The following is a 15,100-nucleotide window of genomic DNA, read 5'->3' on the forward strand; positions in this document are numbered from 1 at the left end:
ATACTGTTCATAGACTCACATATGTGTAGGTCAAGTTATGAAAGGGTTGGAAGATTAAATTCTCAAAAAGGAGTAGCTCTGGGTGGGCGGGGAGCAACCTGGACTGCAGATAGGCCAAACGGCATGTGCCACAACAGAGGCTGTGAGATGCCCACTTCTATGCTTCTGAGGTATAAAAACATGTGTGCTTCAGAAGTGCAGTATTCCAGGACCAGGGACACACAAAAGAAATTGGGAACAAAACCCTCTGATAATAAACTGAGTAACTGTGACTGGTGAGGTGCCATTTTCCTCCTGGGACCTAGAGGGGTAATTAGCTAGGTTGGACCTAGAGGTCCAATTCTTGGTTGCAGGGAGGACTAATATTCCCTTCAACTGATTATTTCTGACATATACATAGGGAGAAAAATTAATTTGAAAGAATCATCTCTTTTCTAAACAATACTCTTCTTCATCAGAATAACATGCAAAATATAACTAATAACAAAAGGTGTTTTTCTTCAAATGGGAGAAATGAAAAGAAAATGGAACAAGTACATACCTCTAATAGGTACGGCTTCCCTTCAGACAAGAACAACAAAGCTTCTACTTCCTCATGGAGAGGCAGCAAAGGGCTTGAGGGGGCAATGCTAATAGGTGGCCGTTGTTTAAATATACCGGGAGCTTTAGGAGACCAAAGAAACAAAACCTGTCTCACTTGATGTTATATCATGAAATAGATATCTACAGGTAAAGTGATTCTCTCAAGATTCACACACACAACTGCTGAGTACTTACAACCTGTTCTGCCATAGTCTAGTAAGGAAGCCAGACATGTACAGGAGTAAATGTTTACCTATTTCTTTCAATTTCTGCCTAAGTTGTAGGTTCGACTATTTAAATTTCTAGATTCCTAGCTATCCCCACCCAAGACAATATTTCAAAGTAAAAGTATAAATTGTATATGACAAAAAATGCCCAACATCACTCTGAAGAGATATGGGACAAGATACTTTTGTTCCTCAAACAACTATTCTCAAATAATGGCCAATGCCACCTATGCTAAGCAGAATCAACTCAAATAGATAGGGTTATCTCATTTACTAGAAAACAAGGACTCATATTGTAATTTTCTTTTACAAACCTGTCTGAACCCATGAATCAGGTAGCTTTGTCTTTTTTGATTAATGACTCAGATTTAGGAAGCAAATTCTTATCCCATAACCATCCGAGCGTTCCCCCAATGTTCCTTTAGAGAGTCAATGAGGATTTCAGGATTAGAGTGATGCACTGTGATTTTTATCCAGTTTCTTGTGTTCAGATCTCACAGGTCAGACAACACTAAAAACCCTACTACAGCGTCTGGGTCAGGCTTGCATTCACATACTGGTTGCTATGCCATTTACTAGCTGTAAGACTTGTGGACGTTACTAAACATCTCTGTATCTTAGTTTCCTCGTTTGTAGAAGAGAATAATATCACTCTCATAGGTCTGCTGAGGGGATTATAAGCACAATGAATAAACTTAAGGTACCATGGAAAGGCAAAAAACACAGAAAACAATACTGTTTTTGTATTATTATTGCAATTGTTGTTGGTGCTGTCATGACAAAGCCTAAGAACAGTATAAAAACATGGTACACACACAAGTTAGAACCGTGAAAAACCATATTGGGCGATTTGTGTCTATTACATTAAATGAAGATTGAACTGTTGGTTCTGGATGACAAAATAGAAAATGTTACCAACTACATCTTATATTCAAATACATTTCAATGATTTAATTTACATCTGAATTTATATCCCCTTTGTTTTTACAAAGTACTTTAACATTTTATCTCATTAATCCTCAGTATACCTGGGTTTTAAAAAATATTTCCATTTTATACTAAGGATCAGAAGGGTCAGGTGGCTTGGTCAAGGTCACACTGCTAGGAGACTCCAAGCCAGACCTTGGCTATTTTACCACTAGATCAGGTGTGTCAATTATGGTAATGAAGGAAGTCCAAATTAGTCTTTAATCCTACAGGTCTTTTAATACTTCACACCCCTCCCAAGTAAATGAATGACTTTCATTTAAACAAACCAGTAATACAAGTTTAACATGAACTAAAAAGAAAAATTTTGTGCATTTCTCAAATATCAAATAGCCAAATGAGAAATGTTAATTGCTAACATTACTTTCCATGCATTATTGACAAATTCAGTATCTCTTCAGCGTTCTGACGTATTAAAGATACGTGAAAGCTTACCAACATTCCTTTGGGAAGAGACATCTGTATGCAAAACGAGTAATGCCACTGTGTTGTGAAGATTCCCAAATTCTCGTGCTTGTGCAGAACTCCATCGACGTATCTGCTGTCAAAGAACACAAAGCGGATGTTGGTGTTTAGTCAGAAATAACACAAAGAGGAAGGGAAAGGATGTGTTGATTATGATATCTCTGGGACACAATTATTTCTCAATGTTTGATAGTAAAAGAGGCCAAAGTATAAAAAGTCACAGGTTTTAAGCTAGCATGAGTGTTTTTCCCCTTAGAATATTAACTCATATTCTAAAACAAATCCATTCGTATATTTCAGTTTAGGTACTGAGAGCTCACCATGTGCCAGATGCTTTCCTGCACCTCAGTGTGATGGGGAGCACTCAGGAGGCTGGTGATCTGGAGGCCTGGCCCTGCTCTGCCACTCGCTGTGCTGTGTGGACGTGAGTGAGTTCTTACCGTAACATGTGCCCGGCCTCTTTGCATAATGGCAGAGATAATAATTTAACTGTTCTGCTCACTTTGTGGTTGTGAGGACCAAATGAAACCTTAAAGGTGAACATGTTTTCACCGTTACATGCTTCATAAATGTAAAACAATATTGATTGTATGTGAAGCTGAATTACAGTGAATTTAAATCAGTCACCATTGTCAACGAAGTCCCTGATGTGGAAGAGCCCGAACTGAAAAATAGATATTATAAATCTCTACATAATATCCTTACACAGAGCAGGCTATGGTGTCAGTACTTGTTTTTTAATACCAAAAAGCCCAAGTGGCACAATGGTAGATAGGAAGCTGAGAGGAGGCCTAAGCACCAAGTCTGTCTCCCCTAATAATGGAAAGAAAACTTTCCTATGCAATGCATTACTTTCAGGGGAAACCAGAGCTGGGTCTGAATCCCAGCTCCACAACGTTTTAGCTTTGTGTCCTTGCATAAGTGACTTAACTTCTCTGTGTTGTAAATCCTGTCTGAGATGGGGATGAAACTGCCTATTTTACTGAATTGTGAGTATAAGAGGTATACCATATAAAGTGATCAGTCATGTCTGGCACATAACAGGCACTCCGTATAGTATTTATCATTACTGTATATTCGCATTTTGTGTATTTTAAATGTATCAAACGAAAGAAATATAATAGATGGGAGAAACACACCAACATAGAAACTTCAGACAGGAGAATCATTTTCACATATATTTAATCCTATTATTATTACAAAACAACTTCTTTTTCATTTCCTGAATATTAGTGGTAATATATCTGCAGCAACACCTTTCAGTACATAACAGTACAATTCCCCATTTGAAATCTGGCCTTGTTATCCACATCCCAGAAGCAACAGCCTTGCTCACAATCTTAGAGAGCAAGTGGGATACCCAATGCCACTATGCCTTGTAGGTTTTCGAATCTATCTTCCTGTCAGAACCCATAATTCCTCCTATAACACTTCACATTTTGACTGATACTCTAGTTAGTCATTTCTGTGGGTTATTACTAGGAAATTCTATGAGGAAGCTGTAAAAATAAACTATAAAGAAATTTCGAGTCTATATAGTTCTAGTACCTGGACTTAGATTAGACTCTTATGAAATTAAAGATATTTATTACTTACAGAGAAACAAAGTGGTTACAAAAACCATAGCCATTCATTGGGCTATAAAAGTAGGCATTACCTGATTGTTTTGCCGATTGGCTCCTAGGAGAAAGCTGATCATGTGTCGCAGAGCTGAATGCCTCAGAAGAAGGTCTCCTGCCCTAATACCTTGCTGTCACAAGATATTGAGAATGACAAATTATATTCCTATCCAGACAAAAATTAGTTTTAAAAACAGTTAAATGAGAAGTTAAAAGGAGTTGGTATATTTTTAAATGCTATAATTTACATATAGAAAGTACTTAAAATTTTAATTTAAAAAACTCGAGTTTCAACAGCCTCGAATTATATCACAATGGCTATGAAACATGTAATTAGACACTATTTGAATGCAGACTTCTGCTATCAATGAGTAACTACATCTACCTGAATCCAAATTCTTGCAAGTAATATAGTCCATGAATTAAGGGTTTTTAAGAAGAAACAGTCATAAAACTGTATCACACAGATCCTATACTGACTGGTCTAAACTTGTTCTATGTTCAAAATTCCTTTAAACTACAAATCTACTGTATTAGCGAAAAGACATTAAAAAAAATCATTTACCTTTTGCACAAACGTGTTGAACAGGAAAAAGTACTGAGCACAGTTTTTACAATTTTCTGGGACATCTTTATCCAACAGAGCAAGTAGTACCTCCAGTAACTGGTGAAGGCTTTTTAACTGGTTAGAGGAAAGATGAAATTACATAAAGAAAAAAATGTAAGACAGACATTTGTAACAGGATTAATTTGAAGTAAATCACCTTAAGAACAAAAGGAAAGTCTGGTTGATACAATCCAGTCTCAGATTCAGATGGATTTATGCTTTGGAGAGCAAAAACAGAATGATCAAATTTATCTTTCTGGGGAAGAATAGAACTGTAGGAATAATTAAAAGAAAACCCTAGATTTGTTTCTTAGACTTCAGAGTCAAGGGCATGATTCCACCACCTAATGCACACATTTCCTGCAGAGCCAGTTTCTCTCTGTCTCTCCAAAAAGGGCGGCGGGGTGGGGGTTAGAGGAAATATGTTTCTGAATCCCTCCCTCCGCTATGCTAATTCTTCACATAATCACAGATGCAAAGAATAAAAAACACAGACACAGGCATAGGGGCTAGAAATCAAGCCAATGGAGCGAATGGAGAGCAACAGCCTGACAGAATGACAACGGCAATATCGACTCAACTGTGAACTTACTTGAAAGCCCGCTGACGCCTCATGGAAAGCTTTGAAAAACATTTTATTTGTTTAGAAACCATTTTGGTTATTGCATTGCTTCTTCTTTCCCTCCCACCCCAACTGTTTTGGACAACTCCCTAGAGATTCATCTGTGATCTGAGAATTAAGACCAAGCTTACTACTCTTTTTCCTTTATTTCCTCCAAAGATGTTGTTCATAGACTTTTAAAATACTCTCATTCAACTTGTTGCACCCATTATAAATACAGTAAAAGTTAGTATTTATATAGCACTTCATTTTCAAAGTACTTTACAATACAAAGTGGGTGGCAAGAGGCACCATTTCCATTATGGGGGAAAAAATAACATAAAATACATCAGCTGGATATCACATAGAATTTAATTTACTGAGGCAAATGGCTTCCATGCTTATGTCCTCCATCACTCCCTTCCCTTGCTACCACCTGCAGTCCTGCCTTTAGAGGTTGGTGGGGTGAAACGGTATAGCCTGACCCCATCTGTAGGGAGACTGCACTAATTCTGCCTTTATCTTTTGCCTTGGTTGGTACATAGGAGAAAAGAGAATGAGAAGGTCCTTATGTTAAACATCTTAGAAAACTTCCATAGGCGTATTCCAGAGCAATGGTATCCAAACTGTTCTAAGCAGCTCCCAATGATCTATTCTATATTTTCTGCATCCAAGTAAGGCTTTGTTTGGAAAATAGTTCTGCTGTTTAAGCTGATTGAAAACCACTGCCTTAGAGTAAACCTCAATTTCCTTAAGATTCCTGGAATGAGAGGCAGTTTTCTTTTAGGTCCTTTCCTTAGGGGCATATTTGACTTCCTGGTTCATTCTGGACTGAGCAGTGCACCATGGGGTTGTCTGGTCTAACAGAGCACCCGGTATCCGGCAGTGAAGAGGGAATGAAGTACTCAGTTGCCAGGTACTATATCTGGATTAAACATCTCCTTTAAAGGACTTGCTCAAGGTTGCATAGCAAAGTCAACAACTGAATTTGAAGTAGCAATTCCTAGAATCTGCATTTAGTTCATTGAGACACATTGCCTCCAGCCAATATTTATATGGAGCCAATTAGTTCTGAAAATAACATTTTTCAAAGTTTTCCATGTAGTGTCAGCTGTTTAAAACAGCAAACTTGGGAAATAACGGCTGTATTTTCTAGCATTTAATAACAGGTTAAATAATCAGTCTTACAAGGTATGTCATTTATTTCCCTAAATCTTAAAACCTTTGGAGATGGAGGATGGTAATAAATACCATGGTTTGTTTGGGCATGTGTGGAACTGTGACCCAGAAAATGTGTTACAGAAAATAGGGTTAGGAAGAAGAAATTCAGAGAAACAGAAACAGGTTACTAAATAATGGAGATCAATGAAAGAACTATTTTGGCCAATACGCCTGGATGAATGACACTGTTGGGTATGGCTGTCAATTGCAGGTTGCCAATTTCAGGTAATAAAAACAGCTTATAAGGAGAGACAAAGCCAAAAATGGCTTGAAATGTCTCTGGTCTAGATTAGAGTCTTTAGACTCAGGTGAGTCTCAGTTCAGAGAGATCTATTACAAACTCTTGAGAGAAGACTCTGAAAAGGGAAAGTTCTAGAGAGAGAATCCTGAAGTAGACCAAAGCAGACCTCAATTCCTGGCCTACCTTGGTTTCTGGAATATGAGGAGGAAAAGTGAGAATGCCTTCTACCCTGCCATAAATCAGAAAGTCGGTTCACAGAGGATGCATTTTATGTGGCAAAACCACTAATTCCAATCTTAGGCTCTCTTTCTTATTATGTATAATTTAAAATGTTAGTAAAAACAGAAAGTATAAATAAAAATTTAAAAATGAGACTGACCTTATCCTGATAAAACAAGGCACTGTCTAGGGTTTTCTCCAGAATGGTGGCCACAGCAACTCGTACTTCTCTCACACTGCACTCCAACAAGAATATCCTAAAATAGTGAGAAGTGTGGTATAAGAAAGTGAGACAGATTTAAGCCAACCTTACCAACGTGGGTCCCACCTTCTATCCAAGAAACAAGATTACTCCAAGATGTTAGTTCAAGCCTTCTGAGAGCTTTAGCCCACCTCGTAGGCCACCATGAATAAGGAAGGCCAAACAAGAAAACAAGACCCTGGGACACTGAAAAGTGAAGTTTTCCCCTTCTTCTTCCTCTCTTCTCCTAAAATGAATATCTGTATAAATATAAATTTGAACTTAAAAAGATATGAAAGCAAAGAACTTAAAGTTTTATAAATTCTGTTCACTCAAGGGCAGTTCTCCCTGGCATCCCTTCAATTTCTCAGAATAAGATAAAGTTCTGAGTCAAGATAGCACACCTCCTAAGCCCCCTGTGCATCTATATTTCTATCCATTTACTTTTCTCTCCCTTCCTCAACCCTTACTTATTACTTAGTTCTCCTAGAAGTGTCTGAGGCTGAAAAGGTCCTGCTATCTTCCTTTCTTCTATGAGGATTATGGTTACAGAAGTTAAGATTTATTAGGCATTTCCATAATATCTGTCATTTCTAATGTTACACTCCGATACTACACTATGTACTGAAAATGCATTATCTGATTTAATCCTTTACACAACCAGTGTGCAGAGGAGGCAGCCTCAACGTGGTAGAGGGTTGGTGAGGCAGAAACATGTGCTCTCTGGGGCCAGGTGGTGGTGGTAATTACTTGAGAGCAACTAGGTAACCACATGCCTTGCCACAGTCAGCTTTTCTTTCTCTGCTTCACAGGCTCACTTTGACGTGAAAACCCGTAGTATAATGAACCAAGCGAAAATCTATCTTTTCTAATAAAGATGGTCTCTGTCTTACGATGGCTGGATTTATGATGGTATGATAACAATATTCATTAAATAGAAACTGTACTTCAAATTTCCATTTCCTTCCTCTGCTCCCAGAGTATGCATATAACCCTGCCCTCTCTCCCATTAGGAAAATGAAAGTAGAGCTATCTGAGGTCGCTTCACTTCTGCTCATTCCATGTCATTGTGAATGCTATGTATTAGCTACCTAATCTGAACCAGACAGATAAGGCTCTGTTCAAATCCAGTAAGATTCCAAAAAAGGAGGTGGTAGAGAAAAGGAACAATTACAGATTAAAGAATCTTAAGAGATACATAAACCCAATACAACGTATGGAGCTTGTTTTAAAACCTGATTTGCACAGACTCACTGGTAAAATAAACTTTCGAGACATTTGGGGGAAATCTGAACATGGACCGAGTATAGGATGATATAAAGGAATTCTTAATATTTTTGTTTAGTGTGATAATGGTACTTAATGTTATTTTTTAAAAAAACTTTACCTGTTAAAAGATACATGAAAATTTTATAGTGAAATATAATGTCTGAAATTTAGTTTTAATTTCTTTAGATCAATTTACAAGCAACATTTACTAATTTAAATTTTCATAATTATAATTCCATTTATAAATTGCCAAAAAAAAAAAAAAAGATGACACTGAGGGCCTGATTTAAGAGAAAACACCCTCTTCACATTTATAATTACTAAAATATTACAACCGTATATATTTATTATTTAGTTGTAACAATGATGACTTAAGTTATTTTTAAAGTTTTAAAGAAATAAGTAGAGAAAGGAGAATTCTTCAAAAATAAACTCTAGTAGGAAAAATTCAGATTAGGTAATTCACTGGGATTCCTTACCCTAAGGAATTCTAATTCCAAAACATAATACCAAAGGAGTTACTCACTTTCTCTGAAGATATATAAAAGCAAGCCTGTTTGGATATTTGGATATAAAGGATGAATTAAATATTTGCCATGTTTCTTCCAAATGGATGATGTTCTGTGACATTCTACTGTCTATAACACAGTACTCAGGAGTCCTTCTAATGGGAAGATATTTTGGAAATAAGCTGGGTAAAAGGTTATCTCTAAAGGGACATGTATATACCACTTCAAAGTTTTCTTTTTATGAACTACATGCATGTATGCATGCATACATATTTAAGTACTTTCTATTTGTCAGGCTTTTTGTGTACAGTAGGGAACAAAATATAGCTTCTACGTTCAAGAAGCTTAAGTTTAGTGGGGGAGATGGGCAAAACAACAGAGCAGACTAAAGGGGCAGACTTATTACAGACTGGGTGATTAGGGCTGACCACCCTTTCTGACATTTGAAGAATAAGGCGGTGCTTATAATGCAAAGAGTGGAAGGGAGAATGTTCCAGACAGAGGGAATATCAGGCTCAAGGATTTTTAGGCAGGAAAAAAGCTTAGTGTGTTCAAGGAATTGACAAGCCAGTGAATGAAAAGCATGCAGGAACGTGAAACAAGGTAAAGTGGAAGGATAGATGAAGACTGTATTCAGGTAAGCTCTTATAGGTTATGGTAAGGGTTTTGGATTTTATGAGTACAATGGGTATCCACTGAAGAATTTTTAAGCCGAAAAGTAACATAATTTTTTTAAAAAAAGAACACTTCTGTTGTTCTATGAGGCAGACTAGAGGAAGGAGAGGTGGAGATATCAAACAGTCTAAATGTCTAAAGCTCAGACCTAGAGATGAAGGGAATGTGGGGTCAAGAACTTTGATTAGATTTCTAAGTTGCCACTAGACTATGATCTCCCTGCGAAAAGGAACTTGCATTTCTGAATTCCCTACAGTCTGTTTTAAGTTGAGAGATACCAGAGCATATCTGTTTGCTGACAGAAGTGACCCAGTAGAAAATTCTGGAAGGTAAACATGTGGGAATAAGAGTTGATAATTAAAGGGCCAACTTCCTTGAGAAGGTTTGCTCAGGTAGACAGATTAATTTTTGAGAGAGGAAAGGACACTTTCTCCAGGAAAAAAAAAAAAAAAAAAAGAATGGAGAAGATAAGATGGAACACACTTGGGCAGTGTGGAACTTGTGACAGGGGGTGGGGGACTGCTCATCTGTTAATCCTACTTTCTCAGTGATATCTGAGGCAAAGTTATTAGCTAGAACTGGGGTGAGCTGACCTACCAGGTGTGAAAAGTAAGAAGGTACAACCGAGGCAGAGAGAAGGAAGAGCCCATTGGGGATAAAAGATCTGGCCACTGAGAGAGAGATCAACGTGCTCACTGGGTCCCCCATATGAGTGCTGAATTCCCTGAGGATGACATAATGATTAGAAATAGGATGCAAACATTCACAGTGATTGGAATAGCTTGAATTTTAACCCTAAAAAGCAATTTTTTTTTAATTATAGGTACAAAGGAAATATACTGTTGTAGATAAAGTACTATCAGATTTTTGAAAATACTTCAGCCAGAATCCAAATACAGTGAGAGAATATTGTGGTATCGTATGTTGTAACCTAGGATTCTTGACCTCTTACATTGCCACCAGACTATGAAGGAAGGGACTTATATTTTGGAAGCCCCTGAGCCATAGGGTTTCAGGACATGCTTGACTCTGAGCACTTGGTTATCTGCACACATGCTCTCTTTGCATTCACTGAACACTTACTTCTCTGAGTCTAATACAACAAAGATGGTTTTGGAAAGAATGATTTTGGAGTGATCTGAATAATTTCCTCATTGCTTCATCAATGAAGAAAGTTTAAAATTGATTCCAACAAGAAAAATAATTTCAAGTTGAAATAAACAGAGCTATAAGAAACTTCAGCTCTAAATTACTGGAAGAGACCCAAATTTCTTTTAATTAAAAGATCTAGACACTTACTTTATCAATTCTCGTCCTTCAGAACTAATAAAATATTCAACTAGCCACTGACAAGCATCAAAACTTTTTGAAAGTAATGCTTCAATAGTGGCAATCCATTCTTCAGTGTCGACCCTTTAAAAAAAGCAAAGCAAATGATGTTAGGAGTATGGCCCCAGTAAATAACCCCGTGGAGTGTCACTCCATCTTAAAAATTAAAAAAAAATTTTGGGGGGGGGGGCGGTGCAAGATAAGTTAAATCCTCAGTGACTGCTAACTAACATGGCTCCATGAACCCCAGAGGCCAGCGCTTTCCATTCTTTGGTATCTGTGATACCTGTATAACTCGTTTCCCTGTCCCCTAAAAGAAAAAAATGTGTGAACAAACTTAAGTCTTAGACTTTACCTTTTATCTTTTGCATCTCCTTCAAAAAACTTTAAAAATGCAAAAACACCTGAACATTTTGTTTTGCTTAATTTACATTAAGAATGCCTACTTTCAACACTTTTATACTTTGTTATAATCGTTAATATTCTATTTTATGGAATAAAAAAACTTGGACAGAAAAAAAGATGTAATGACAATAATATCCATGACTTTATGCCACTCCTCTCCAGTCCCTCATGCCCCAAAATGGTAAATATAGACAAAATTAAAATAGGGTGCAATGTGTAGACAGCTTGAACAAATTTCACAAATGAGAGTAACCAAATAAATTTCCTTAGTCACTCTTATGCCAGATATTACAAGGAACACATTATTTCTTCTTTTTCAATTAATAAAGAATGAAATCATTTAATACATATTTGATTATTAAACAGAAAAATGAAATGTCATTATATTTGTTTTCATCTTAAGAGTTCTGTAATTGCAAAATCTTTCCAAAAACCTCTTCACACTTGGAGAAGCTCCCCGTGCTAGCAGGAGAGAAAAGACAAAGAACTTCCCTGGTCTCCTAATTGTAACTGGTCTCCTCACCCTGAGCCTCGCTCCAGGTATATCCAACAAACCAATGCACAATTATCTTCATCCTTCATTCACTTATTCACAGAATGACTATCTACCAAGAGCCTATAATGTGTCAAGCATCTTACCATGTGCTGAGGATAAAAAACAATGATAACATGCAATCAAAGTAGAGAGTTTCTATGGCATCACACTGAACATACTGCCCCCTGTTCAAAAACTTTCCACGATCTCCCACTGAACAAAGCACAAACTCCCTTCTCTGGCACTCAGGGCACTCAATGAGCTCATCAAACCCAACATTTGGTCTCGCCTCCAATAAATTCCTTAAATATATGAGGAAAATACTAGTCATTCAGGTTTTTCCCTTCCACCTAGGATAATACCTGTTTCTCTACTTTTGCCTTTCAAAATCCTCTGAAAACATCAATGTCTTTAAGGCCTACTGAATCCCCATACCTGGATATGATTTTGCCTAACTTCCAAAGATATAGAGCATTTATGCCTTGCATCACAGTTACTGCTTTACTACTGCATTAGAAATTCCTTAAGGATAGAAGCCATATCTTAATCATTTTGAGTATACAAGGTAGTTGCCTCCAATTACCTAAAACAATGTTTTGAAAAGCTGAATTTTAAAGTCAACTTTAACTGAATTAATCAATGCTTTTTGCCACAACAATCAAAACATATTGCTTCTTACCTGAGTTTTTTCTTTGTCCGTAAATAAGTTTGAAAAAGAAACTGAATGGCCAGCTGTAAGCTCACTTTTGCCATGCAAGGATAGTATGGATGCTTTAATTTAGTCTGAGAGAGAGGGAGAAAAAAGAGAGGTTATTTGGATATTTTTCACAGAAGTTTTATAGATTATTACACATTGATATGAACTAAAACAATGACATATATGATAAACTTAAATATTAATAAGGAAAATCTAGCCAGTTCTTTATAGAAAACGTTTTGGTTAAACTTTAAAAAAGTTTAAGATATTTTCATTTCTTTAATGAAGCACTCTCAAAATTGAGTGTTTAGACCACAGGATGTTAAGTAATCTATCAATAGGCTAAGAAAGTTTTTCCTTTATTGGCAAATTATAATCATGGTACTCATGAAAGAGAAGTACTTGGAAGTTAATTGTGAATCTGGTAAAGTGTGATCACAAATTAGGAAAAATTAATCTCCACAAAACCTAATATCCATTGACATCACTAATGAATACTGTTAGAGTCATTACAAAATTTAAACAAAAACACTTACAAAAGCCAGGAGGTAGAAACCCACATCCATTCATAATCAGCACTATACATTCTGAACACTGCCTGCATTTTAATATCGTCCAATAAGTGACACACCGTGGAAATTTTTTTATTTGCATCTAATCTTAAATGTTAACAATTGAGAGTGGACATGAGTCACTGAATGCTTTAGTTGAAAGATATTTAACTATAATTCTTTATTCCTTTAGTAACAATCCTGCTGGTACTTACAGCATTCAATGATGCTAAAGACAGAACGAAACTGAAATAATCACTACTGTACACATCTCTATTCTTCATAAACTTGAGGTTTTCATCTCTCACCATCTATAAAAAAATAATAATTATTTAAAAAGAACAAGGTAAAATATTCAAATATGTGAATGATGTTTTAGTGATACCTTAGGTAAAAAGGGTTCATAAAAACCGTTTTCTAAAGCTTTTTTTAAAAAAGAGGAAAATCTTCCTTTCAAATATAAGAAGTTGTAAAAAGGTGAATAAATATTCATTAAAGAAAACCCTTTGGGAAATTTGGGAAAACCAAGTGAATTTTAACTCATTATTTTGGTTAGGAAGGGACAAATAGACATTTCCTAAGTATAGGCAATGCCATGCCTTCCTGCATCAAATGGTTTAATTCTCTCTCTCGGTGAAGGACTCTATAGTTTTCTTAAATTCTCTAATTATGGCTACTTAGCCTTTGATTATTTTGTGTATAAATTCTGGATTGGGCAGTTAGACAGTTCTAAATTTAAATTCTGGCCTTTGACAGTGGCAGGTCTTTCTCCTTTTCTGAGTCTCACTTTTTTCTGTCTAAAAATGGAAATAAAACCTGCTGTTCCATAAGAGTATTTTAAGAATTAGGGATTTTTTTTAAAACATGTAGCACAGAGTAGGTACTCAATAATTAACTATCATCATTATATTAGTTTAACCTAAGTTATAAAACTTAATTTATTTTTCTCTCTAGATATAGTAATTTAATTTCAGCAATGTGTTTCTTTCCTGCCCACTCCCTTTGCAGTTTTATCTAGGGCTCTCACAGTCACACAGCAGGTCAATGATGGTGCTACACAGTTTTGAGTCTGTAGCCATCTTTGTGACCTGGTATGTGAAAGATTCATGAAATAAGGTGAGTAAGGTGTGGCACTAGAGGTACAACAGTCCACAGGAAGACTGGCAGGAGTACTTCTGGACCTACGAGATAGATTTTGACACTTAGCTGGGTTTCTCCCTTAGAATTTTTTATACAGTTCTTACCTGGTATATTCGAACAGGCATTTTCTCCACAAACAGTCCTTTCTTCTCACCTTTTTTAACCAGCTTGGTTAAAATAGAAAGTCTGTCATTGTTAGGCCTATGGGGCCGAGGAGATGACTGAGGTGAAATTTCTGGTGAAGATGGTGCTGACCTAAGAGACAGAACCAAAAAACTGTCTCATATAAAGTGGTTATTGTTTTAGTTGTTGCTAACATGTCAGACCTACATAAACAGGGTACTCAACTTAAAAACAGACTGCATACTTTCCTTATTCAATATAGTAAGTGTAAATTCACAGACAACTTCGTTAAAAAATTTTCTGACATTGCTGGCATAGTACTTTCTATGCTTTGTACATAAGGTACATTTAATAAACGTACCTTTTTCTTTTTTAAAAATCTCAGTTCTAGAATGAACTAATTTACGTGCATTTTTCAAAATATAAAATAAACTTGTCAGGAAAATAATGACCAGGTAGCAATAAAAAGAAAGAAAATAAAAAGATAGAGTGATTTATTTATTTTCTTTTAAGAATTTCTCTCTAGTTTAGCCAATTACCTTTAAATCCCAAATAGTATACTCCAATACCATCTACTGATATCTCACAGCAAATTACACAGAAAAGAAACTCACAGAGAGAGATCCTCAGCTTCCTGCCGTACAACACTGACTCGGCTTTTCTTTGGTAGCACTGGGGAGTTCTGATCAGATACTCTTTGGTAGAAGAGCATATAGGCATTCCAGTATCTTCGGCGAACATCAGTGTATGGGTTTGCTTTATAACAAGACATTAAATAAAAAATCTTTATAAATAAAAAGTTTTTCTTATCTTGACAATCTACAAAGGACCCATAAATCTAGCAAGTAACTACTTAC

General features: G+C 36.2%; 1 protein-coding gene across 4 annotated transcripts in view; it reads right to left on the reverse strand.

The window, feature by feature from the left end:
- USP24 (ubiquitin specific peptidase 24) overlaps positions 1–15,100 on the reverse strand; it is a 121,260-nt gene that overhangs the window by 13,817 nt on the left and 92,343 nt on the right. For 3 of the 4 annotated variants that reach the window (XM_016120292.2, XM_016120291.2, XM_016120295.2), the window contains exons 51-60: positions 14,858–14,999; positions 14,225–14,375; positions 13,196–13,291; positions 12,412–12,515; positions 10,763–10,876; positions 6,930–7,026; positions 4,446–4,562; positions 3,919–4,011; positions 2,232–2,337; positions 542–663 (exon numbers count right to left, since the gene is read on the reverse strand). In XM_016120292.2, coding sequence (XP_015975778.2) covers positions 542–663; positions 2,232–2,337; positions 3,919–4,011; positions 4,446–4,562; positions 6,930–7,026; positions 10,763–10,876; positions 12,412–12,515; positions 13,196–13,291; positions 14,225–14,375; positions 14,858–14,999 — 1,142 coding nt within the window. The remainder of the gene's footprint in view (positions 1–541; positions 664–2,231; positions 2,338–3,918; positions 4,012–4,445; positions 4,563–6,929; positions 7,027–10,762; positions 10,877–12,411; positions 12,516–13,195; positions 13,292–14,224; positions 14,376–14,857; positions 15,000–15,100) is intronic. The other variant, XM_016120293.2, reaches the window with a different exon arrangement.

This window comes from Rousettus aegyptiacus, unplaced genomic scaffold, assembly GCF_014176215.1.
Source record: "Rousettus aegyptiacus isolate mRouAeg1 unplaced genomic scaffold, mRouAeg1.p scaffold_m13_p_1, whole genome shotgun sequence".
NCBI classification, from domain to species: domain Eukaryota; kingdom Metazoa; phylum Chordata; class Mammalia; order Chiroptera; family Pteropodidae; genus Rousettus; species Rousettus aegyptiacus.